Below are 24779 nucleotides of genomic sequence, written 5' to 3' on the forward strand. Positions count from 1 at the left end.
AATCACAAAAATGAGCCTAGTAACGCTTAAAGCATTTCCTTGCAAGAAGGGCACATGCACAGGTAGAACCATGTTTGTGTGTTGGTGGAATGCGTTTGATGCATATGTTGCTGCGTTTGGTGCGTAATTAGGGATGGCAACTTTTATGCTTATGACGGGATCACCTCATCATGACTATTTTGCAACTTTCTGAATGGCTTTTGATGAACAGAAGTTGTCGAAGAGTTTTTTTTTTTTTCATTTACAACAAAGATGGCTGGAGGCGTTTGTTTTTAGCTGTTTTATTGAACGTGATTTTTTAACACTAGGTGGCAGCAGGTGTTCTGTGCTGAGATTGTCCTGTTTTCATGAGTATTGTCCCGCACTCTCAAACGAACCCACCGATGGTAGTTTCTAGTAAGGATGACGTCAGTAGAGGATGGGTGCATTTCAAAAGAATTCAGTTCGCTACTGCTATTTCAGCCAACTTGTTTTAGCAGTTTCAGGAGTGAAGTGGGCAATACTTAAGGATAAGTAAGCACTTATTATTAGGCCACAATGGTTACAGACATATTTGTGTGTTTTAAACATGTTATTGAAGTATTTCACCACGTGATAAAAGAAATAAACCCTTAAAGTAAGGGCTTAGACCCATGGCCCGATACATCAGTGATCTCGACCTCAGACTTGTTTTTCTGCGGTGTACGTAAAAATGGCAGTTCAGGGCAGGTGGTGTCAAAGATTGTTGAAATTTTAGCACTAAAACTGCATACACAAAAAGCAGGGCTGTGACACGCAGGGCTATTTTTCAGTTCTGAAAAGATAGCTTCAGAAATGCTTTTTAAATAGCCTAAAACTGATATTTTTGTGCGGCCTTGCAGTATTTTTATGTTTTTTCGCAGAAAGTTTTATGCCTTGGCATTAGCTTGAGCTCCCCTTGGATTTTGCTGTTATGCCACTGCAAATTTCATATCTGACCAGGATACCTTGGTTTTCCTTCAAATCTTGTAGCTGAACATGTTTTTCACAGTTGCCCTGACCAGCATTCACTGTATTTTGTTCCGCACCGCCGCTGCTTGGCTCGCTTTCGTGGGGTAGTAAGTGTGCCTGTGTCTTCCTCAGTGTTTCCCAGCAGCCAGGGTGTGGATGACGTGACGTGGTGCACCGTGAGTGATGTGGAGCACCTCAAGTGCACGGAGTTTGCGGAGGCCGTGCGTGTGAGCCGGTCCTTCTCCCTGACGCTCAAGTGCCGCCGTGCTGCCTTCAAGGACCAGTGCATGAACTTCCTGGACAATGGCCAGGCCCACCTGGTGGAGCTGGACCCCGGGGAGGTCCACATGGCTGGCCGCTTCCACAGCGTCATCCCCATCCTGTCGGAGCGCTATGGCAGAGGCAAGTGGCCAGGGTATTTCGTGGACAGGCGTCAAATGCAGCTCTGAACAAAAAAGGGGGGGTGCTATCGCTCGCCATTCATGGTGCACGATTGTCAGAGGAGAAATACGACATCTCAGAGGCTTGGATATTTGTTATCGACTAACACCGGCATTTCTGTTCTTGGCTGCAGTTTTTTGTTTGTGTCCTTGTCCCATACTGAAGAGTGGTAAGTTGTAAAGGAAAAAGTTGCATGTACAAAGTTAAAAGCAAGCAGCTTGCAACTAGACACGAGCAATGGCAGCAGGCTCTTCGGTGGGGTGCTGGAACAAAACCACCGGGTGAATAGAGCTGAGCGAGAACCTTTGACTTCAGGCACGCTTTCTAGGTGTACTGCAAGGTGTCTGCAAAGTGCCTGGGAAATGATGGCCGGGAGAGGAGCCTTGAGACTGCATGGCCGAATGCTTTGCTGTTCTACCAGAATGCAACCTTGACCTGTCTCCCCACACTTTCTGTTTATTTTGTGCGCAGATAGGGAGGCTGGCTATTACTCGGTGGCTGTGGTGAATGCCCAGTCTGAGTTTCACTCGCTAAACGACCTGCGGAACAAGTCTGTCTGCTTCACCAGTGTGGGTGACATGGCCGGCTGGGTGGTTCCCATGGCGACGCTGATCCACGAGAACATACTCGAAGTGACCGACTGCAACAACCTGGTCAAGAGTGCGGCTGCCTTCTTCGGCTCGAGCTGTGCGCCCAACTCACTCATCGACAAGCACAATCCCACAGGTCAGGAATTACGCACACTGGGCATCTTGTGTGAGTGAGAGAGAAAAAAATGAATATGGCTGTGTGTGGTAGAAAGAGAGATAGTAAAGTAAAAAGGGGCACAATAAGAAACACAATAAAGTGATTGAACAGTACTGCCAAATGGCTGTTGTCTGAATATAGAACAACAAAGACAAACCTTGGCACAGGCAACCTAACCAAGGTATGCACTGAGGTGGTGGCGCACGAGGGAGAACGAGCTGGAGAGAAGCTGAACAGGATCGCCATTTCAGCGGAAAATGACAAATAACCTGGCTCAGGTGGCAAGGGGGAGTCATGTTATAGGGGGGCAAGTTTGGCAGCAGCCACATAAGGCAACAGCTACATTGATAGGCAGGCCAAGCGGCTCAAAACAGGTTGTCAGGAAAAAGCAGCACGTGGCAGACACCGTTGTTGTTGTGGGGACTCAAACTTGACCTGGTGCAGTTCAGCTGTATTGGAAGGGTGAAAGGTGATAAGTGTGTCACTGGTTTCTGGGTACGACGGTGGAAGTAAGTGGGGCCAAGGTAGAAACCTTGTAAGAAGTGCGGCGGGGGTTAACGATGTGCTGGGATGAGAGGAGGGAGATGGTGGAGGGTGTAAAGAATTTGAGAGTGGTGGCCCCAGACTTGCTGATTGCAGCCAGCACCATACCAGTAGTGGCTAAGCAGAGCGTGACAGGGCTCAAACACTGACATTGAGAGGTGGGGTGGACAACTTGGGATTAAAGTGTAAAATTTTGCGGGTTGGGCGGTGCGTACCAAAGCTGTACCTTGGCTATGAAGCACGCCATGGTGGTTAGACCACCTGGGGATTTTAAATGTGGTTGCATTTGAACTGATAGACATAGACTGAGTAGTGGGGATTGTTGGGTGCACGATGGGATTCACTTCAGCTCTAGACCAGGAAGCAAGATAGGGTGGCAGCTGAGGGGGGAGGCAGTAGCTTGTTTAGGAGGGCCTGAGGAGCTAAGGAAGGTGGACTAGGTGAAAAATGCAAAGAATTTTAACAAAGCTAAGGATGTGGGCTAGTTAGTACTGGCACACGTTTGACTGTGCTGATTGGTTACACACAATTAAGAACAACACAGGGGACATACGCAAGACAAGCGTTAGCTATCGACTGCTTTTTCCCGACAAAATACGTAGGTAGGGGCGGGGATAAAAGGGCAGCAACAAAGTAAAATAGATAAACGTTATTTTTCATGACATGCCGTTGTCAATAAATATAATCTCTCCCTGTAATAAAGACATGGAGTGTGCTAATGCATCTGTCCGCTTCGGAACATATCAAATAACCGCCGATAATTTCACTTTTTGTGGGATCTTTCAACTCTGCCAACACATGTACATTGTCCAACTATGGCGTGTATTTGCATTCTTTGCAGTGCCCCACGAGGATTCATTTCACTTGTAAATTGTTTGCATGCATTGCAGTGCTCCCTTAATATTTCATTTAAACAGCGGCTTGTCCTTCATTTAAACATTGGCTTTTCCATCGAGTGTACTATGCTTTGCCGTATGAAAAAGGTATTTTATAAGCAACCTCTTTTTTGGAATCAACAATTTTAATTCGCTGCATAATTTTTTATTGCTTTCTTTTTCTTTCTCTTTTTTTTAGGTCGATTAACTTTCTGGCACACGTTCTACAACTTCAGCAGAACCAAAAATACCACCGGAATGTGGTGTATTTCTGCTATTTTTTCTAACTGTGGGAAATGTTTGAATGTACAGTATTACTATTGGGCTTTTTAATTTGTTATGGTCTTTTTGGTTCTCTTGACGTCTTCAAATCCCGCTACAGCATTTCACTGATTAGCACCAAAAGTTTTGAGGCCTCACAGCCCACAGTTCATATTAAGTCCATACAGCAACTGTACATTTTGCTACCAATCAAGGCATGTTTACTTACCTGATTGTAATACGCACCTACATGAGAGTAGTGTGATCGTCTTTCTCAGTATTGTTGAAAGTTGCACATAGTGTCACTATATACGGTTTTATTTAGTGTCACTATATACGGTTTTAACCTTATTTAGTGACTCTAGTTGCACACTTCTGATCTAGAAATTCATGCGTACAATCCCTTGCACTTTTTTTTTTTTTCAACCCATCTTGACGATTGTCAGCAGAGGCTATAAAAAACTGCAAAAGTTGACTATATCTATGTCCTCTTCAACCAGAGGAAAGCTGAGGAGGAGGTGTGAAAACAAAGGATTAAGAACCTTTTCAGGGGCCCTTTACAGTACTCGGTGTACATGAAGTGCAGTGTGTATTGTTGCACAGTGTGGAGTTACTGCCCCTCCCTTGTTCACCCGTTGTTCTAAAAGCTGGCGTTTTTGTTGTTGTTGTTGCTGTTGAAACCAAATTTGTAAAAATACTTATGGCTTACCTTTTTTTTTTTTTTTCCCCGGCTTAAATCGGAAATCCTACACACCAGCCGTGGCATATGATAGGTGGTTTTCTTGTGTGTAACGCAGCGGGGTAAGTGGAGTCATAATTTTCCTAGACCAGCTGCAGCCTTGCGTGTCCCTAGACAAAGTTGGGCAGAACCTGAGCCCCAGGCCCTGTGTTCCAGGCGACAACCCGCAGAAAATGTGTGCGCTGTGCGAGGGGCGGCCGGGCGAGCGGTGCTCGGGCAACGACCCCTTTGCGGGCTACCAGGGGGCCGTCCGCTGCCTCATGGAGAAGGGCCAGGTGGCCTTTGTCAAGCACACCACTCTCAGCGAGGTCTTCCAGGGCCAGATCCCGCCGGGCCGTTTCCGGCTGCTCTGCCCGACGGGCGAGACGGCTGAGCCCGACCAGTTCCTCTCCTGCAACTGGGGCAGGGTGCCCCCCAACGTGATCGTCACCACCTCGGAGACCCCGCCCAGCGTCCGTGTGCAGTACCAGGAGTTTCTCCGGGTGGGCTCCGCATGTCTTGCCGTAGCGCGAAACTTTGGGGTCACACCAAATGGGCCAGCCATGACGCTTCTTTGTAGCGCATGTTTTCAGGGCAGCTATTGAGGTAATTCGAGGCTGGATGTAGTGTGGGGAAGAATTTGAACAAGACATGCGTGTAGAACCATGGACACTCTTAGCGTCTGCTTTGGCGGCGAGCACCTCTGGCTACTTGCAGTGACAGCACTGAGCCTGCTCTTGGGCAGTGCATTCACTAGCAGTGGCAGAGGAAGCACGTGCACTAACTGCATCGCTTATTGTCCAGGAAGGACTGCGTGAGGCAACGTTGTGTTGTGATTATATGGGTGGAATGTTTATATATAAGGGAGAGGAGCGTGTACCTTGCTTGACTGCCTCTTTGATGAGGGGTCCTCAGAACACCTGTTTGTGCCGCGACCGCCGAGTCTCATTTCAGGCTGCACATTTCGCAGCAGCCGCCACAGGCGATGTCGGAGTGCAGAGCTGCTGCCGCGTACCCCCACTGTATGCTCTCCCACTTTCCTCCTCACTCCTGCAATTTCCTCACACTACCATCGTACCATTGTCTTTCACTTTCCTCGTCAAACTCTCTTTGCTGTTTGAGTACTTTCATCCTCCGCTATGCTTTTCATTTTCTTCTCCTGGTTGGCAATGCCAATGCCAACATCGCATGAGCCAGAAAAGGGTGGTATACAGCAAATTCCCAATCCCTAAATGTGCTCACAGTGCACGGAGTTACAGCACTTGCTAGACCCCGTTCAGTGTATGATGCCTCTGAAGCTAGACTGAAGAGGTAACCTGGAAAAAAAATCTGCTCAAATTTTTTGGGGTGTGTGGATCTGGTGCATTTCTGGCCATCTAATTGGCTTTAAAATGTTTGACGTTTGACTTTCAAGTTTATTTCTTCTTGCATTCAGCGGGAAATGATGGAAAGGCAGGGAAAGCAGTAGGCTAGAAGCCTGACAGAGGCCTTTACCCCGACAGCAGTTATGCATGGCTTTGCACATACATAGAGAACATAATGCATACATCCTGATCTATGCCAAAATGATATTGCACCGTGGCACACGTACCGCATTAACCCTTTGAGGGTCGACTTTTTTCGCCAAATGCGACCCCCCAGAGTTGATTTTTGTTATTGCTGATTTGAATTCTTCGGATGAATCTATTTCAAGGAAAAATCGTAATTTTTTTGGGGTGGCCATAAAGTGACAAAAAAATCGTTTTTGTTGTTACATGTGGTTTATTCATGAGTAACACAAAAAAAATTCTTAATAAAAACGAGAGAGTAACAAGCTGGCACCTTTTGAGTGAATCGAGATCAGATAGACATCAGTTTTGCGGGCGCAAAAAGCAGGAAGCCCGGAGGACGATACCAAAACCAGCCGCTGTGCACGCGGCCGGATGCGCGAGTGATAGACGGCGCACTGCTCCTATAAAAAACAAAAAAAAAAGGATAAAAGAGCCTCATCAGTTTCGCAGGCGCCCTTGGTCTGTGGCAGGCACAAGAGATGAGAGGCGATACCCAGCGTGCCCCCTCGTTACCGGATGTGCAAGCGATAGCCGGCGCGCCGCTGAAGTAAATAATAAAAAAATAAAAATAACAGCCATCGGCGGAACAAAATAATTTGATGTATTTCCGCAGTGTGGTAGCACATGCCAAGCAAGAGAAGTTGGCGAAAAAGGCGTGCTTTTTAAACATACAAGCGATGACGTACAAATGCGTTATTGACCATTTTGAAGGTGTTTGCAGAGAACGTATATGTACGTCTGTGACCCTGAAAGGGTTAAGAAACCCCAGCATATATGATCCTGCAATAAACCAAAAACATACAATTGTATCATGGTACAAAAAAATGCAATGAAAAGGGGTTATGAGGTTGGCTTAAGAAGCATGTAGGTAAACTCCTCCAGCATGCTTGTTACAGACGCACAGTTTGAAAGATTAGGAGTACTAAATGTTGTTTTGAATAAGTGGTGTTTTATATACTTCCTTTTATGTCTTGTATTGCTAAAATACATGATCGACTTTATTTAAAATGGTGGGAACTTAGTAGTCCATGTGTTGCTGAGTGTAATTAGTTCTAATGACTGGTCTCTGAACTTGTTGTTTACAGAATGTGTAATGCGGACTTTGAGCACAGTTGTCGTCGACGCTTAATTTGTTGCTGCTGATATAGTGTAATAACTTAAAATAGCAAATTTGGGTTGCTCGCATGTGTGTGTGTGCTTTGTAAACAATGGGCTAGTGTGTAGATGTCGAGGTGGTCGGGTATATACTTCAAATAATCTTCAAATCTCATTCGGGAGCGCAGTTAGTGTCTTGTGTTTTCTGCTGGCTGTGGTTTCCCATACTAATGTACAATAACTGGTAGCGTCAGTCCAGCTTTGCCACTTTGGTATAATTCTCTCCCTTGTTGGCTTGCTTGCAGCTGTACAACCTTTGCTCACCCTGACTCTTCAATTGTAGCTGCTGCTTCTCGCAGACACAGTTTGTGGCGTGCTGATGGCTTCCCCTGCTTGTCCTTCTGCAGAAGGTCCTGAGCACCTTTGGAACGCCTCCGCTGGGACAGCTGCCCTGGTTCTACCAGAGCCACGCGGACGGTGGTGGCGGCTACAGCCTGAACCCAACTCCCGAGTGGAGCCGGGGCGTGAACCAGAGCGGCAGCTGGGCAGGTGGGCAGCCCCCGACCCCCTTCTGGAGTGGCCAGCCGACCACCGAGCGGCCCCTCTTCGTCAACGTCACGGAGCTGTCCAAGTTCTACCTGTTTGCAAGCGGCAGCCGCTATGGCAATGCCACCAACCTGCTGCTGCAGGATCTCACCACAGAGCTGGTGCCTCTCGGTGGCTACGAGCAGACCTTTGCCGGCTACCTTGGTAAGGGGGCCACAGGGCTGGGGTCACCTTGCCCTGCAAGTTATGTGCATGATGTTGCTAGCTGGGCTTTGGGGCACCAACATTGCGACTGAAAGGTGCTAAACAAGGGATGCTTCCGATTTAACAAAGGCCCATTTCAGCTGTTTAGACAGTGGCTTTTCTTCTATTCTGCATCGTATACGAGACACAGTAAAAGTTATTGCCTAGTTTTTTTTTTTTTTTCTAAAAGGACTGTCAGTGTGTGCTTGTGTGTGTGTGCATGAGAAAGAGAGAAAACAGATGAATGTATGCATGTGTGTATTTTTTAATGTCCTGTGTCTGGAATGTCCACTGCAGTGTGCACAGCTTCAATTATCTTGCCTTTGAATTCATGCATCAATGTGAAATCTTTTCTCACCCAATTTTGTTTTGCCTCACCCATGTTTGAGATGTCGCGGCTGTCTCAAACTCGGGACCCAAGATGTCGGACAACGGGGTGTCAATCTGCCTCGGTTTTTGGCTTCAACTCGTAGTCAGGACAGCCAGCATGCTCATACTTTTACCAGCAAAGTCGCTGCCATGTGTGGTCATCTCAGTTGCGCTGTGTGTGGAGCGTGAAGGCTGAAGCTCGCAGCAAGCCAAACCTAGTGGGAGACGAATCGAAATTGCCCCGTAAACCTAGCCTTGACCTTCCGGAGCGTGCAGAGTTTGCGAAATCTGGGTTGCCGCAGTGGTCGTGCCGGATCGCATGTGTGGCAGGGAGTGTGAAGGGGCTGCACCAGTTGGAGTTATTTGCCATGCAGCAGCTTGTTTTAGTGCGAGTATCGGGCCACGGCTGCACGGGCTAGGGATCAGGTGAAACGGCAGGAGAGTGGAGCAACGGCACACGCAGCTTGTCTTTTTGAGAAGGCCACATTTTTCTATTTAAAACAGTGCAAGTTTCCCCTGTTGTCATTGAAATGTCCTTAGTACTTGCATGAAATTATTGTTTACACGGGTTTTGAAATTGTCTGTTATTCTTATTGCAGTTGGTATTTATATATTGTTGTACAGTAAGGCCTTGTAATGAAATTGAAGGGAGAGCCTGAATTTACTTCACTATAATCATAGCTTCGTTAACTAACCACCACTACCATATTTACTGCCAATATCCCAATATAGCCCGTTCCTTAAATTCATTAGATTGCTGGAGCAATTTTTTTCAGTACAGGTTCAGCTGTATATATAAAATGTAGTATAATATGTAGTTGGTTACGCTTCAGAACTTCAGAAGATATTAACGACTAGAATGGCTAAAAAAGAAAGTGTTGAATAAATGAATGCTTTGAATAAAGCATTACTGGGAGGTACAAATTGACCTCTAAAGGAAAGTGTTAAGTTCATTCAGGTACTTCTGATTTTTTTTTCTTTGGATCTTTGTCTCTTTCGCAACACCGGGGTTGCTGCATCACTATGGCCAAAGTTAATTATATGGGCAATATTTTATGTGAGGTAGGTAATGTTTTATTGGGGAGAGGGCACATGCTCACAAGTGATATTGAATGGTCAGTGTTACCTCAAAAGCCAAGGCCTGGAAAAAAAAAGAGGAAAACAAGGTGTTAAAGGAAAACCTTTCCGGCGGGATACAAAAATTGCTCGATTTTAGCACCTTGCACTGAAGATTGCCTCAGAGATGTTAGAAATTCCTTCAAGTTTGGAGGCACATCTACGACCGCACCTGCAAACGTTACCCTGTTGCCTAAATGAATGCATGGACATGTAAAGCTGTTGTAGGCGTATTGCAAAGATGCTTCAGTGATAAAAGGCTGTAGAAGTGTCAGTACTGTCATGCTCATAATTTTTGCCGAATAGGAAAAGAAAATGTGAGGCACTTTTTAATGTATTTGAAGCAAGTATGCTTGCCAGTTGTTTCAGGCTAGACATGCTATATTGCAGTGCAGTACAAAGTAAATACAACAAAGCTTCTCAAGCCCTGTACTTACATTTTTCACAGTGTACACAAGGGGCATTTTCAGCCAGTATTGAATTTTCAAGGACTTCTTTGATGCTTAATCCACCTGTCGTGGCCGTTCAAATAAAATTTTCCTCTTTTAAAGTTGTATTGTGAAAATTCAAATGATTGCATGTTTAATGTGGCATTGTATTCTCGATACAGTACACACACAAATAAGTACAAGTGCAAGAATGCCAACCCATTGTAACACTCACAGTAGTTACTACAAACCTGTATTTTTGTGTGGTCATGTATGACCGCCATAATGTTGTCGTAGCACTTGAAGTTTGGGTGAAAAAGTGGAACACAGATTTGTGTGTGTGCATCAGTGTTCAAAATTAAGCGCACATTTTAATTTAAGTGGATTACATCTGGGACTCATAGCATTTTGTCTGCTCACTGAACGTTAACTCTTTCAGTGTCAAGTTTTTCCCGGAGTGGCACACCCCCATAGTTGGGTTTTCCTCATAGTGGGGTTTTCCTCCTAAAGGAATCAAGGGATGGACACTGAGGCCAATTTTTTTTTATTGTAAACATAGAAAAATATTTAGACTATTGCAAATGCAGATTTTAGTTTCCAGTTTGTGTCAGTTGCGCATTGGGTAAGAGATAACTTTTCGAACCTTGCTTCAGCACTGACATGCATGCCTGTGCAGTGGTGCCACCGTGCATGGTCAAAGTTGAAAGAGCTCGATATTTGGCACTTCCCTCAAATAACGAGCTGTTTTCTGACTACAAGCTTGGATTGTATTTAGAATCAGAAAAGTCAGCACTCGGCTCCACTGTCGAAGGCTTTACCATTCCAAATTGCACCTGCGGAGGTGGTCATTTCGTTGCTCTCTGCGTCCCAAAGCAGGTACGGGAACAGCTGAATGAGAAATGAAAGAGAGAGAGGAAAGATAAAGGACAGGGATGGGAAAGGAATGGAAAGGGAAGCAACAAGTAAAAAAAAAAAAGTGCCACCTTAGGGGGCAGCTTTGAAGGAGGTGACCCTGAGCGAAGGTGGAAAACTCGCACCATGGAACTGAGATAGCAGGAGATATGAAAAAAATATGCAAGAGGTAGCAGCGCTGCCCCATGTGCAGGGACCAGATGCAGCGGTATGGATCTTACTGCGGAAGACTGCAAGCGTAGTACTGGTATATAAAACGGAGCCACCGTTCACTACAGGCACAGCAACTATGCTCTTGGAGGGAGGGATTTCGTGCCACAAAATGTAGGTAACCTGCACAAAAGAAGCAAGAGAGATGCTACTGATGATGGGATCCTCCCGGGCATGGAAGCATTCTGTTTTTACATGCATTTTTAAACTGGCAATGCAAAATGTACAGGCACGTCACAGATGCTGTTAGAAGGAAACGTGGCAATGTACTATCAGTGTATCAGTGACACTGAAAGAGTCAATTTGGCACTAAAAACACCTTATGCTGAAGCCGGGTGTCAGCATGCAGCTTGAATGATGCTAAACAAAAAATTTACTTTGCCAGGAAAGATAGAGCTGAAAGTAGAAGTACAAAGCCCCATAGATGAGCGTTCGATTGTGCCTGGCTGTGTGTAGCATTCCCTCACGAATCCGATTCGCCATGCAGGGAGGCACGTGGAGTACTTCACAAAACTGCGTCGGTGCCCGGTCCCTCCTGCGGTGCTTTGTGTGGTTGCTGAAAAAGAGATGGAGAAATGCCATCGCATGAAGGTCAGCATGATGCCTTGTCTGGGCTGTTTTTGCATGTCTTGCCTGTTTTTCTAACTTGTAGCCCGGCTGTTTACTCAGAGTTTGGCATTTATGTTGTGTATATGGATGGCTGGGATGGCCTACAAATTTATTTTGGGACAAATGAACTTCTTTGTTAAAATAATAATTGCAACTTTTCTCTAGAAAACATTACTGGGCACGCTCGTCTTCTTTTATTTTTAAAGAAGCCGTAGGCAAAGTGCAGCCTAGTTCAATTTAAAAGGTAACTCACTCAGCTCTATTCTAGCCATGAATGGCATTCTTTTAAACAAAAAAAAAATAAAATGGAAGAAATGCTGAAAAACTTTCCAAATTGGCACTGCATGATGTCAGCTGTACCGCAGTAGACGGAAACTCTTAAGTGCACGTAAGCATTCAAGTGATGCAATCAAACGGAACTAGAGACCTTGCTTCAATTGCCCAGTCATGTTTTTTGGTAGTGGCTCTGGTCGGCGGTTGCCAATCGCACAAATATTATAGAAACATTATAGAGAGACCCTGCGACATTTCAGAGACCTACATGGAAATTGGCTGAGATGTTGCTACTGCTTCATCTGCTTTGTTTAATACCTCGATTATTTGTTTGAAGTTTTCAGTAAGACTGTGGTATCATTGTTATCGGGACAAAGCATTCTTTTTAATAAACGAAGCTACTTAGCTCGGGCTACAAGAGCAAATACAATCCCCAGTGCCCATACAAAATATCATGAAACATGGGGGAAAACCAAGATACTGTCTAAAGATAAAATGTAGCCTGTTTCGATAAAGTGATAAATGTTTCCGGCGGCTGTTGTCATCTTCTTACCCCTACCAAAATACTTTTTCAAGAAACATTTTAATACCTATGTCAACTTGAATGTGCAGTCATGTAGAAGAATCTTTCTGTGTGAGGAATAATGTGCCGTTCTTCCTGACATTACTTATTTGTATCCGTACAAGCGGAACTAATGAAATCACCAAAACCTGTCCAGGAGAATGGATTTGATGGCATTGACTGTGCGCTCGTTACCACTGCTCACTTACAAGCCCACTAGGCAGCACATAAACAATGTGAGCCCAATAAGCCTGCATGAATTGGGCCCATGTAGACTGTGCTATCTGTGAAGTAGGCGAGCAGATTGAAAACCAGTGTTGCACCATTGTGGGGGTTTGGCCTGCTTCTGAGCTGTGCACACGCCCGGTGCTTGTTCTCTGCAGACTGCTTTCAAGTCGCAGCTGCTGAAGCCGGACCTGAACTGTGTGCGTAGCCACAGCCACCTTGGCTGCATGCACATGATCCAAGATGGCCTTGCAGACCTTGTCGTTTTGGAGGCAGGCGACATTTACCGGGCGGGCCAGTGAGTATCCCACATTTCTTGCTCTCTCTTTGACTGTTTTTGTTTTCCAAACATTGCGTTTGTCTTGATGTGCAACTACACAATTAAACCCATCTGTGTTCAACTGGCATATTTAGAATTATGTATTGCTTATATCAACTGGTCTGAAATTACCCTTGAAAATCCTGCCTAAAGGAGTAAGAGTGCTTTGCATCTACAGTTAGACCTCATTATAACGAGTCAGGCTCTAATGAAATAATAAATATAACGAGCAAATCATAATTCCCCTTGAAAGTCCCCATAGAAACCAGTGTATTTAAAGGAGCCATGAAGAGAAAACACAAGTTTGGTTCATTCGAAAGATTGCCTCGTTAGAACCATACTGACACCACTTTTAACACAAACTTCGCTCAAATAAGCTACATAATTAGGAAAAAAGGGAATGACCATGCGACCCACCAGCTCATTTCCCGCAACAGAACCTATGATGTCACACGAGAATGCTCTGCGATTGGCGGAGGCCGGCAAACGCAAGTTAGGCAGGGCTTACCAGTTTGCATAGTGAGGTATATTCCCGTTAAACTTACTGCACATTCCTTTTATGACACTAAGAACGGTGGAGTAAACGGTTGAAGTTCCGAATAAAAACGCAAGCGTGTATGCCAATGCGTACGAAACTACTGCTAGCCGAACTCGACATCTCGCCGTCGCCACCGTCGCGCAGACGAATTTTTGGGTTCGAGGCTCTTCGGGGCCAACGAACCGTCCCAGCACGCACAGCCGCGACCTTGCTTGGTATCATAATCCCTTCACAGGAGGTTGGCCGTCATATCGCCAGCCAGCAAAGGTAAAAATAGAAACGAGGGGAGTAAGGAACAGCAAGCAGCGACGAGATAGTGACAGTCGTCGCAGAAGTTTCGGAATGGTGTTGGCTTGCTGCTGTTGTTAGGAGCTCGTTTCCAGTTTACAACCACTGAAAACTTCAGTTTGTTCGAGTACTTTACAATGAAATGCCCATGTAGTACAGGCAAATCGTCGAGGGAGTGCGACATCCCCGCCGGTGAGGAGATCTCCTTTCATGTGCTGCCCAACGACGAACCTCGGCGAAGCAAGTGGCTACGTTTTGTGAACTTTGCAAACGGAGGAGAAAGAGAGATAAAAGAAGTATGAGTGTGCTCACTTCATTTCCGAGGAAGTGATTACAGCAGGGACCCTTACGTTAGCTCACTCCTGGGACATGCTGGCGCTCGTAGCCGACTTCGTCAAATCGCCGTCAAAGCGCTCTGACCTAGGGGGAAAAAAATGCCGTACACACCACGCATTGACGCTCATATCTTTCTGGTCGGAGCAGAGAGCTCGCGCGAACGGCTTTCCATACACGGCACCGGCCAACTGGCATAAGCGATACTGCTACTGAAATTGAACTATTAGTAACCGTAATAAAAATACAGCACATACGTACAAGTCTGTATTCGTCCGTCGCGACGGGGCTGACGAGGCAGCGGTGCCTACGGCTGGGCGTTCGGCTGTTGTGGCTATCGCGGAATGGTCGCTTTCCGGTCCATCCGTGTATCCCACAACTCCTGCCGCTCGTGCACTTAGAGGCATTGAGCGTTCAAGTGGTGTGAGGTTGTTAAATGCAAGCCCGAGCTGCTCGGCGAGAGTTTTGTTCTCCGGATCAGGCGATTCCATGACTATGGCTGCGGGTGCACTAGGTTTTACTAGTATTTTTAAAATGGCCGTCGTCTCGGTTTCGGCACGAGTTCCGGTTGCTGTTTGATTCCCGCGTGTGGGTGCTATACGGAGTCTACATACTAAGTATCTGTTTCATGGACCGGCTTGTATGACGCCATTGTTCACGTCACGAAATGTGCAATTTAGCGGGAGATTTAAAATTTTGGCTTAAATTGCCTTATTTCTCAGTGAATAAAGCATCATTTGCTTCCGGGAAAGCGCTTAGGGTACTATGAAACACCTAATCTTTCAAATAAAACAAACTTTTGTTTTCTCTTCATGGCTCCTTTAAAACCTCGTTTTAGTGACGTAACATTCCCCTTTACAGGATATAACGAACAAATTTTGTTAGGAAATAAAATTTGGCCCAATTTCACGACAGTGTGCAATGCGGATATGAGGCGGTGTGCAACGTGACAGCTGTATTTAGCAGTTCAAAACTCCCGTCATGCATCCTCGTGCAATGCGCGCAAAGCTGAACGGCACACCTTGCGTCCGCTGTGCCCGCGAAGCCATTCCCACCTCTTCGTGCTGCACACGGTATGCAGCCACTGCACACAGCCACTGCACGCACCACGCACAGCAGCGGCGTGCTCGCCTGCGACTGGTGTCACTCACCGCTGCTTTGATAAAGCTGTGTGCGTTTGTTTGTTTTTTTTTTTTTTTTTTTTTTTTTTTTTTTTTTTTTTTAGCGCTTCAGTCTTACTTTTCATCGTGCTACGTGCATGTTTCGAGCTTCATGTATGTGCCAGGCGGGAAGCGAAAAAACGCAAGACGAGAAGGCATCTATGATAAAAGCCATCACATCCTGCACGAAGATGATGTGGGAATCGTAGAGAACCGCGGCTCGCGATCCCAAGCCGGCGCGCGCTTCGGGGAGAGACGTGTTGTGCTGAAACCGGTCCGGCGCTCCGCTCGTTCATCGGCACCGCCGAGAGATGGCACCACCGGTCCGCATGCGGCATAAGCACACAGGCTGCGCGAGCAAGAGTGACAGGAGTGACGCGGCGGTGACAGCAGACATGTATCTCAGGTGGGAACTGTTGTTTGTCGCGCACCGTGAGTGCCTGCCTCCCGTTCGCGATCACGACCCGGATGGCGTGATTCGTGAACGCCGTCGAGCCTTGTGCTCGCATGCTTTGGGGGTTCCTAAATAAACGGCTGTGCTTCAGCACTACTGTCAACTGTGTTCTCTTATTGGCGAACCTAGCTGGGCTGTCGTAGGCTCGGGAGCCTGCGTGGTTGACACGCCGGGAGCTAGCGAGGTGGCTTACGCCGGAGTACTGGCTAGGTCGCCCCTAAGAACCCTACAATATCCCACATGGCGCCCGAATGTGGGTCTCGTCTTCAGACGAATTCGAGGTTGCTAGCTCCCCAAGAACAATGCCGAGCCTTCGGTGCCGATGGTGTCCGTGGACATTTGCAGTGAGGATGGGAGGTCTCGATCTTCATTGCGTCTGCTACATCGACCACAGGCATGGTTCAGGCTACCAACTCGGCGGTGTAGGCGTTGCTGCAGCAGTAGCCCGCTACGCTTTGTCTGGAAGACCGGACGAAACGCCTCACGCCAGTCGGTTGCAGGCAGACAGTTGTGGTGCCCGATACAGCTGTGACGGCAAACGTGTAAACCTTCCTATACGTACCAGGTGGTACGTCCGAAGTATACATGCTCTGTATTCTCCGACCACCACAGTCGTGGCCCACTTGCGAGACGGGAGGTACGTAGGCCTTGTTCCAACATGGCGGCGGGTCGCCTTCCTCATAGCGCCGTCACCGCGCAGTTGTGCCGGTGGCGCCGGTTGAAGTTTCCCGCAGGCGCGGCGGACACTACCGAGTGAGGGTGCAGTGTTTGGGAGTTCGCAAACTGCACCATAAGCCCACCGCTACTGTGCTTCGAGTTCGAGGCAGAGTGTTCGCCGATCTGACGCCTGACAAAGAGCGAGGGGGATTGCTCCGTTCCCTGTTGGGGGAAGCGGGAGCAATGGGACCGTTGTCTCCGCGCTTCCTGAGTGCGTGCGTCTCGATGCCGTGAAGTCTCCGCTCGAGGTTTAGTTTAGGCAGTAAGAGCTTCGCGCGGCTCGGCAGCGGGCTCGTTGGTCGCGAGAGATCGCCAGTCTTAGGAAGAGACGGACTCTCAGGCGACCTATACCGGTGATGTGCTCCCGTAAGCCGCTGGTATTGCGGTTGGCGTTGGCTCTACGGCAGCTTGTATTGCTGCGAGTGAGTTGCAGGAGCCCCGCCTGCTTGATGCCAGCACCTGAGTGGCGTCACTGCTTTCCCAAGGCCATCAAGGCAATCTTCTCCCCGGCGGCGCGACCGCGGTAGACTCCGCACGCCGCGTTCGCTCTCACAACTACAGCCCAGCCGTTCCTGGAGAAATAGTGACAAAGAGGGGGAAGAGAGCTTGACGTCGCCGATGCTTGCTCGCCCGGCAGTCGGGCGCCTCGGCGGCTCGTTCGTATCATCCGCCGGGTCGCGCATGTCTGTTTGTAACAGGCGAAATTTTGCTCATTGCAAACAATGCAATTTCGCCAGGTCATCTCAGAAATTCATATCATACCGAAATTCATATCACCCAGAATTGTTTCATCGAGATTTCACTGTATATTGAACTCTGATCAGTCTGGACGTTTGATTTATGCCAAACATTTATTTATGTATTAAAGAAATACTGCAGGCTGTTAGCCCGAGCAGAAGGGGTACATATATCACACACAAAAGACAGCGACGACAAAAAGCATCTTGTGTACATGCTGCAAAATATAGAAGATGAGCCGAGACATTGATAATATCAGATAACTCAGAGGCAAAACAAGGGGCACAACAGTTTGTCAGAACAGTGAAGAAAAGCATGCCAGCAAAACAGTACATAGGAAAGGGGTATGAAAATTAAAATGGCACAGGTATCTATTTTAAACACTGGGTTCAAGTCGCTGTACAGATAGCAGGTCTTCTACGGAAGTGTTGTTCCAGTGATTGACTGTTTATGGGAAGAAGGAAAATTTGAACAAAGCGGTCCAAGCAAAAAACAGGGTGAGAGGTAAAGCGTGTGAATGACAAGTTCGCCGTGCTAATAGAGGGGTTACAAATAAAGAGGGTTCAAGACCGAGCTTGCGGTTAGTAGCAGAATAAAGAAACTTAAGGTGAATAAACTTGCGTTGTGATTCCAAGGTTACAATCCAATGGTTTTGCATAGTTTCAGTAACTGTGACATTCCTACGATATAAGGAATATATGATGTGGGTCATGCTACTGAACTCAAAATTATTGCAGCCCCTAAAGCTTGAGCTCATTATGTAAAGATTGTATTAGATCTCCTTGCATATATAAATACTAGCCCCAAGCTTGTTGGACCCGTAGATTTCCTTTGCAGTGGGCAGTAAGTAGTTGACAATTCAATGGCAATAGGCTTCGGTGGACTCACTTTTCTGCGCGTTTGTTATGTTTGCTATGACTTCTGCCATCGTTCTGATTGAATGATACTTTGTGGTGGTGTTGCAGTGATGAGCTTGAAATACTGTATTATTTGTTTTTTACAGCTCCTTTGGCCTTGTTCCTATCATCACTGAGCAGCACAATTTGGATGAACCGTACTATTATGCTGTTGCTGTGACTCTGCAAGGAGACAAAGAGACAGATCTGCTGTACCTAAAAGGCAAGGAGTGCTGTTATTACATCTTTTCTAGCATGTTACTATTGTGGCTTCTAGGTTTTCTTAGCTATGAAGTGTACAATGTAGGCTGCTCCTCACAAGTTATTATTTACTTTGGCCAGTTTTGTTAGAAAGAAAAATAAATGCAAAAAATGATTAAAGTGTTTATCGTTGTGTAGTTGTAAAAAATTACTTTTCAAAAATCCAGATTTTTGGACACTAAATGTGTAAAGTGAAGCAGCTGTCCACTGTTAGCAGGAGAAAGGAGTGAGCAGCAAAGGTGCTGGTGCTTGCCGCCTAGGTAAGTCATCAGTTGGCCATCAGTGCCAAAATTTTCAGTCAGTCAACAATGAAAATGTCCAAATAATCCAGCAGTTGAAAAGATCACCAATATGTTGCTAGACAGTTTAAGCAGAAATGTGTGGTTGGCGACTGTAAATGTCATAGACCAGATTGGTCCAAGCGTCATGCTGTGCAAGCTGCAAGCTGTGCCAGGCATCGGTGCTCACTCTGGGTACGTCTCTCGGCTGCAGGCAAGACCTCGTGCCACACAGGCATCAACCAGGCGGCCGGCTGGGTGGTGCCCCTGAGCTTCCTGATCAGCAACGAGCGCATGCGCTCGTACGGGTGCGACTCGGCACGCTCGGCCTCGGAGTTCTTCTCCAAGAGCTGCGTGCCCGGCGCCCTGTCGCGCGAGTTTGTGGGCTCTGAGCGCAGCTACAAGAACCTGTGCGACCTCTGCCATGGGACCAGCACTCACTTCTGCGGCCGCGATGCGGCCGAGCCGTTCTACGGCCACACGGGCGCCTTCCGGTGCCTCGTCGAAGGCGGCGGCCAGATCGCCTTCGTCAAGCACACCACCGTGTTTGAGAACACAGCCGGCCGCAACAGCATGTGGTGGGCGCGGAACATCATGCCGGGCGACTTCGAGCTGGTCTGCCGGGACGGTTCCCGCCAGCCACAGGACAAGTACGTCCAGTGCAACCTGGGCAAGGTGGCCTCCAATGCCATTGTGACGAGCCCCCACAAGCCGCAGGGCATGATCGACGCCTACATCAACCTCTTCGTCTATGCGCAGCAGTTCTACGGTTCCAAGTACAGCGAGGATTTCACCTTCAAGATGTTTGTGTCGGAAGCCGCGCACCGTGACCTCATCTTTCAGGATTCAACCCAGCAGCTCAAGCCAGTGCCTTTACACAGGCGCAACTATGCGGACTATTTGGGTAGCGACTTTCTCCAGGCCGTCCGGCTGGTGGACTGCTCTGCAGGCTCCGTCGGTGTGCAGCTGTCTGTGGGGCTCATGCTGTCCTGTATCCTCTGTTTGCGTTTCTGGGCTTGAGCACTTTATGCCAGGAAAGGTGGTACGCTCCCACTTATTGCATGAATCGAGTGGGCAACCAGACTTGTTTAGCAGTGCACAACCTGGTTTTCATCATTCATTCACTGCCTTACCTTAAAAAGCATTGCACTTTTTGCAGTGAATGAAGCAATCTCTGCCAGCTGCAAGCAGAATTTGGAAGTTTAAGTGTGAGATACTTTTCAGGCAACATGAACTGCTGGTTAGAATTTTACAGCTCTCCAGTGTCTTCCAACTCTAATCATGAAATGACCGTTTGTCCACGGTGTATGTGTAGCAGCTAGAATTCTGCCTTTATGCTGCAGGTTACGGTGGCTTCTCTGATCGAGGCACACTACCAACACCCCCATGTAAGGAACATTTCGTGCACTTTACAAATGATTTTAATCAGTCCGGGGCCTTTAATTACAACCCACTTTACATGCCAGTAATGTTTTGGAAGTGTGTGGAGTATTTGCAAGTAGTGAAAAAGCATCGTCGTCATGTGTGGTTGTAGCTGCTATTGTTCATTTTGAATAACAGTGTTAGATCTGAATTTTTGTATTGGAAAGTGCTGCCACTTGCTGGCATAAGCAATAAGCCACCTGATAGGGCGGTCAGCGATGTGATATTAACGTAGTTGCAGTTTTTGTTTGCATTTGCTCTTATTCTGAATGCTTCCCCAATGAAAAGGCAGCTTGTGCATCCCATTGCCCCTAGGAAGGGTGTGCACAATGGTTATGGAAAACTGAAAGTTTTCTGTTATTAGTAACACTTACTTGCCCTTGGCTTCTGTTTATGTACCTGGCTCTCTTAAGACATGGACCTGCTGGCTGCTTGTCTGAAGGACTGAAATGTCACGCATGACAATCATTTACTGCAACATCTACTAGGAATTCAGAATTCTAGAGCAAATGGTGTGTATGCTTTTACACCCACCTGTCAATGCCAAGGCTTTCATTTTTTGAGTGGGGACACTTGTGATTTTAATTGTGCATGTAGCGATTTTGAGAATCTAAAAAAAAAATGCATTTGCATAGTTGATTGTCGTTACACCATGTGTTCACAGTTAATTGCGAGGTACAGCAGTTCTAACCCTTGTACAGTGCAAACCTAGGAATGTAGTGGTGCAAACTAAAATGCCGGTGCAAATAAGGAACAGAGGTGAAATGTGTGTGTGTGTGCGTCTTGTTTGTGCATGTTTCTTGTCTCCCTTTGGTCCTTGTTTCAGCTGCACTAACTTTTCATTTGATGCAAGAGCTGGTGTTTGCTTCAACCTGCTGTTCTTTATGCCTTGAAATCATGTCCTCACATTATGCCTCTTCAGGCCTTCTGTGCGGCTCAAATTACCTCAGCCATGAAGTGCTCTTTAATCACACTTTTCAGCAGTGCATTACGCATACTTAACATTCCGTCCATACGCGAGTTGTAATCTCACGAGCCTGTCTTGACGTGGCTGCTTCTACTCCTCTCGGATGTTGAGCAGGGCTGTACATAAACTAGAAGCAGACACGTGACAGACAGGCAGCCTTTCCAAGGCGCTCTCGTTTTTTTAGGCCACTTTTGTCTAGCACACTTTTTCATATACAAATTTTTTTACATTTGTACGTTTATGCAGCTGGTACAGGAGTAACGCTAACAGACTTGCGACTGCTTGTCATGAAAAGACAGCTTGGGTCTCAAATGCAGGAGAACCCGTGATATATTTTTATGCTCTGTACATTCCTTTTACTCGTATTTTTTACGGCTGCGCGGTGTGTGTAAAGCATTTGTGCCGTGCAGCACATTTTTGCCTGCACGGTGCTTGTGATTCTGCCCAGTGAATGCCTTGTGCTGCGGTTGGCCACCTGTTGGTGAATGGGGTCACCAACATTTGGCTTCGTGCATGAAATCAGTTGGTTGCTTCGCTGTAAACTTGAGTGGATGTGCTACGCGAAGCTGAAATGTCGTTGCTGCGGCTTGTGGTGCAGTATGTGTAAAAGACATTCCAGCCATCATCGACTGCAGTGTCTCATGAAGTTAATCAAGACAAGTGTGTGCAAATACAACTTTTTTTAATATTGCGTTACTTGTGCTGTCTTTTTTTGCATTACACTTGAACACATTATGGGTACTCTGTTGTTACCAGCTGCATTTGATCAGTTCCAGCACCATGTGCAGGCCTTTTTGGCCCTTGTCAGCACTGCTGGTCTTCTTGGTTCCAGCTTGCAACTATTCTCACAGTCAGTGCTGCTGGCTTCTCTCAACTTTGAAAAACCGTTGGATTGCAGCAAATGCAGCTCCAAATTTTGTGGGTGCACTGAGGCTGTCCTGAATCCAAGCCGGCAGTGCTTTCATTATGCTGGGTCTCTGGTAGCGTTGATCAACCAGCAGGATGACAGCGTAGTCGTTCTTATGGCGGATGGCTCGGCCAATGGACTGGTTGACGGCCTTCATGCACACGCTCTCATAGTAGAGCTGCCCTGCACTGCGCCCATCGCTACACTTGGGATAGGTTGCACTGAGGAACTCCATCTTGCTCTTCATCTCGGGGGCCCTGGCATTCGGGTAGGGAAGCCCAACCATGAGCACACAGCGGCCCATGTCGTCAGAGAAGTTGATGCCCTCGCTCATCTTCCCACCAACCACCGAGAAGAGGATCGCTCCGGTCACGGTTCCCGAACTGCTCGAGGCCTGGGCACACTGGCTGTAGCGCGCGAGGGTCTTCTCAAGCTCCGAGGACTTTGGGGGCTCGTGGAAAATGTGCTTCTTGGTGGCCAACTTGCCTAGCACGCCAGTTGTTTTCCACCTTTGCGAAACTGCTTGCTCGTACTCGTACGACGGAAAGAAGCACACAATGCCACCTGGAATAATCCTGGTGACATTGACAAGCAAGCTGCCCAGTTCATCTATCATTTCTGGGTCCATCTTATTCTTGTATGTGAACTCAAAGGCCCTGCCTGTGGGGCCCTCACCTAAAGCCATGACTGACAGGTTCTCTTTGGCCACAACGTGACCGCACGAAAAGTGCATGATGCGTTCCGAAGGCACCCCAGCAGGAATAAGGAGCTGGTCAATGAATTCACTGGTTGGCTGCATTGTGCCGCCAGCCAAAATGATTGCACGTGCTTCGGACACAACTTCCTTGAAATTATTGGCGGGGCTCAGCAGCAGATACTTCAGAAATGAGCTCTCCGGGTCCTTAGCCCTGTGTACCAGCACTTGGCCATCCTTGTCTGAATATGCAAGTTCACGAATGAAATCATGCAGCACCATCATAGGATTTCCAGACGCAACGAAGGAGTTTTCGGGCGGCTGCGAGGATGCTTCCTCCAATGGCACAGACTTCTTGGGGCCATTCTTTTTCACAGAACGGAGGAAGTCTGACAGCGTGGTAGCTTCTGGCTTTTTCTGCACTGCCACATTGGCTTTCTTGGCAAACGAACCCACTTTGAGGGAAATCTGACTGTGTTCAAGATAGTGTTCCACCCTGAACAGGTTCAGTGCGGTCAGTTCACAGCCAAACAAGAGAGCATTCACCGAACACATGGTTGAGGTGTCCTCTTGACAGGTGCCTTTGTTGTCCACAGTTAGATACCGTACGAATCGCTTGAGTATGTAGAGGACCTGCTTGATGTACATGACATTTTTCACATTCATCCGGGCATGGTAGCGGTTGTAGTAGTCGCCAAGCACACGCTGGGCATCTCTGAGCGCGGGCACCCTCAGCGTCACAGAGTGGGAGTCTGCGATGGTCTCCAACAGGTTGTGTGCTTCGTCAATGATCACAACGCTGTCCTTGAGGGTGAGCTTGCATGCGTCCCTTGTCGTCTTTTGCAGAAGGATGTTGTATGGGACGAGCACGAGCTCTGCGTCCGGTGTTGCGTACCTCGACGCGTAGTACGGGCAGGCCTTCTCCTTGCGTGCGTGATGGACGACTTGCTCAATGTCCTGGACCTCTGTCAGAATGTCCACCGCTAAGAGCTCCATTGCCTGTGCCCTGTAGAAAGGGCACTTGCCGGGGGACTTCTTTTTGGCTCGCTTGCCCTCGGGTGAGGCAGCAGTCACCTTGGACACGGAAGAGGTCTTCTGCATGTCCAAGCAGCGGTCGTTTATCAGTGACAGGTTACCCAACCTGGTCACCGCATCGTTGATGCACAGGTTGCCTCGAGACGCGAGTGTCACAGTGCGGATATTATTGCTGAACACAGTTTTCTGCAGCTCTCGGACGAACTGGCTGAGCTGGGAATGAGTTCGGCTGCAGTAGATTATTTTCGGTCCAGGGTCTCCATCATCCTCGCTTTCAGAAATATCGTCTTCGCTATCGTAGTCGTCAACGATGTCCTCCCGGCCCTCTTCGTTGATTTCCTCTAGCAAACGCGCAATCGACGCGCTCTCCCTGGTTAACTCGTCGTCTTCTGGTCCCCTCCTTGCTTTGGAGTCTGAGATCTGGAGTCGCCTTTTTCTTGCATCTTCCCTCAGTTTATCATACTTTTTGTCTTTGCGTGTGAAATCGTCATATTGGCTTTGGACTTCGTGCAGGCGCCCGTTCATTACTACGCGCTGCAAACCTTTCTCGAACCAGTCCTTATCCCCAGCCTCAACCGGAGTCGAAGCTTTCTCTCGCAACTCCGCCAGTTCGGCCTCAAGCGAAGCTTTTTTAGAGTCTTTGTGGTCCCTCAACCAGGACAACGCTCCACAAAGAAGGCTCAAAGATTTACCTGTGCCAGTAGGACTTTCAAAGATTCCAACTTTGCTTTCGCTGAGCGCAGTGTACAATGCTTTCATAAACGCGCGTTGCACATCATACGGCTCAAAAGGAAAGTGAAAATTCACGGCGTCCGAGTCCATTGTAACACTTCGTGCAAGTAGGAGTAACTTTGAACTGTTCGCACTACATTAAAAATGCTTCATTCATACCGGTCAGATTCAGCGCGCGAAAAAAAAAGCGGCAAAGTGGCAGAACCAACCGGCAGAACCAACAAGGCTTGTGGTCACGTGACACTTTTTCTGAAAATTCATTTTTGAATTATTAAAGCTGTTCAAATGACTACACAGACTTGTTTCTAGTTAGAAAACATTTTAATTATCTTGGAAGTCCAAATTTTT

The 24779-nt window shown here is 47.4% G+C and overlaps 2 protein-coding genes across 2 annotated transcripts in view; one reads left to right on the forward strand and one right to left on the reverse strand.

Annotated features, from left to right (window-relative positions):
- Tsf2 (transferrin 2) overlaps nt 1-21754 on the forward strand; it is a 40124-nt gene extending 18370 nt beyond the window's left edge. Inside the window, exons 2-9 of the mRNA XM_077688079.1 lie at nt 1102-1371; nt 1882-2136; nt 4732-5057; nt 7607-7949; nt 11511-11614; nt 12851-12990; nt 18243-18358; nt 18889-21754. Coding sequence (XP_077544205.1) covers nt 1102-1371; nt 1882-2136; nt 4732-5057; nt 7607-7949; nt 11511-11614; nt 12851-12990; nt 18243-18358; nt 18889-19694 — 2360 coding nt within the window. The 3' untranslated portion in view covers nt 19695-21754. The remainder of the gene's footprint in view (nt 1-1101; nt 1372-1881; nt 2137-4731; nt 5058-7606; nt 7950-11510; nt 11615-12850; nt 12991-18242; nt 18359-18888) is intronic.
- On the reverse strand, nt 21729-24646 carry LOC144156201 (ATP-dependent DNA helicase DDX11). Its single transcript, XM_077688077.1, has one exon. It carries the CDS (start codon nt 24519-24521, stop codon nt 21915-21917), a length of 2607 nt encoding a protein of 868 aa, XP_077544203.1. The 5' UTR covers nt 24522-24646; the 3' UTR covers nt 21729-21914.
- Between the last annotated feature and the right edge of the window lie 133 nt (nt 24647-24779).

This window comes from Haemaphysalis longicornis, unplaced genomic scaffold (genome assembly GCF_048455015.1).
Source record: "Haemaphysalis longicornis isolate Haplotype H1 unplaced genomic scaffold, Haemaphysalis longicornis Haplotype H1 scaffold_1, whole genome shotgun sequence".
Lineage (NCBI taxonomy): Eukaryota > Metazoa > Arthropoda > Arachnida > Ixodida > Ixodidae > Haemaphysalis > Haemaphysalis longicornis.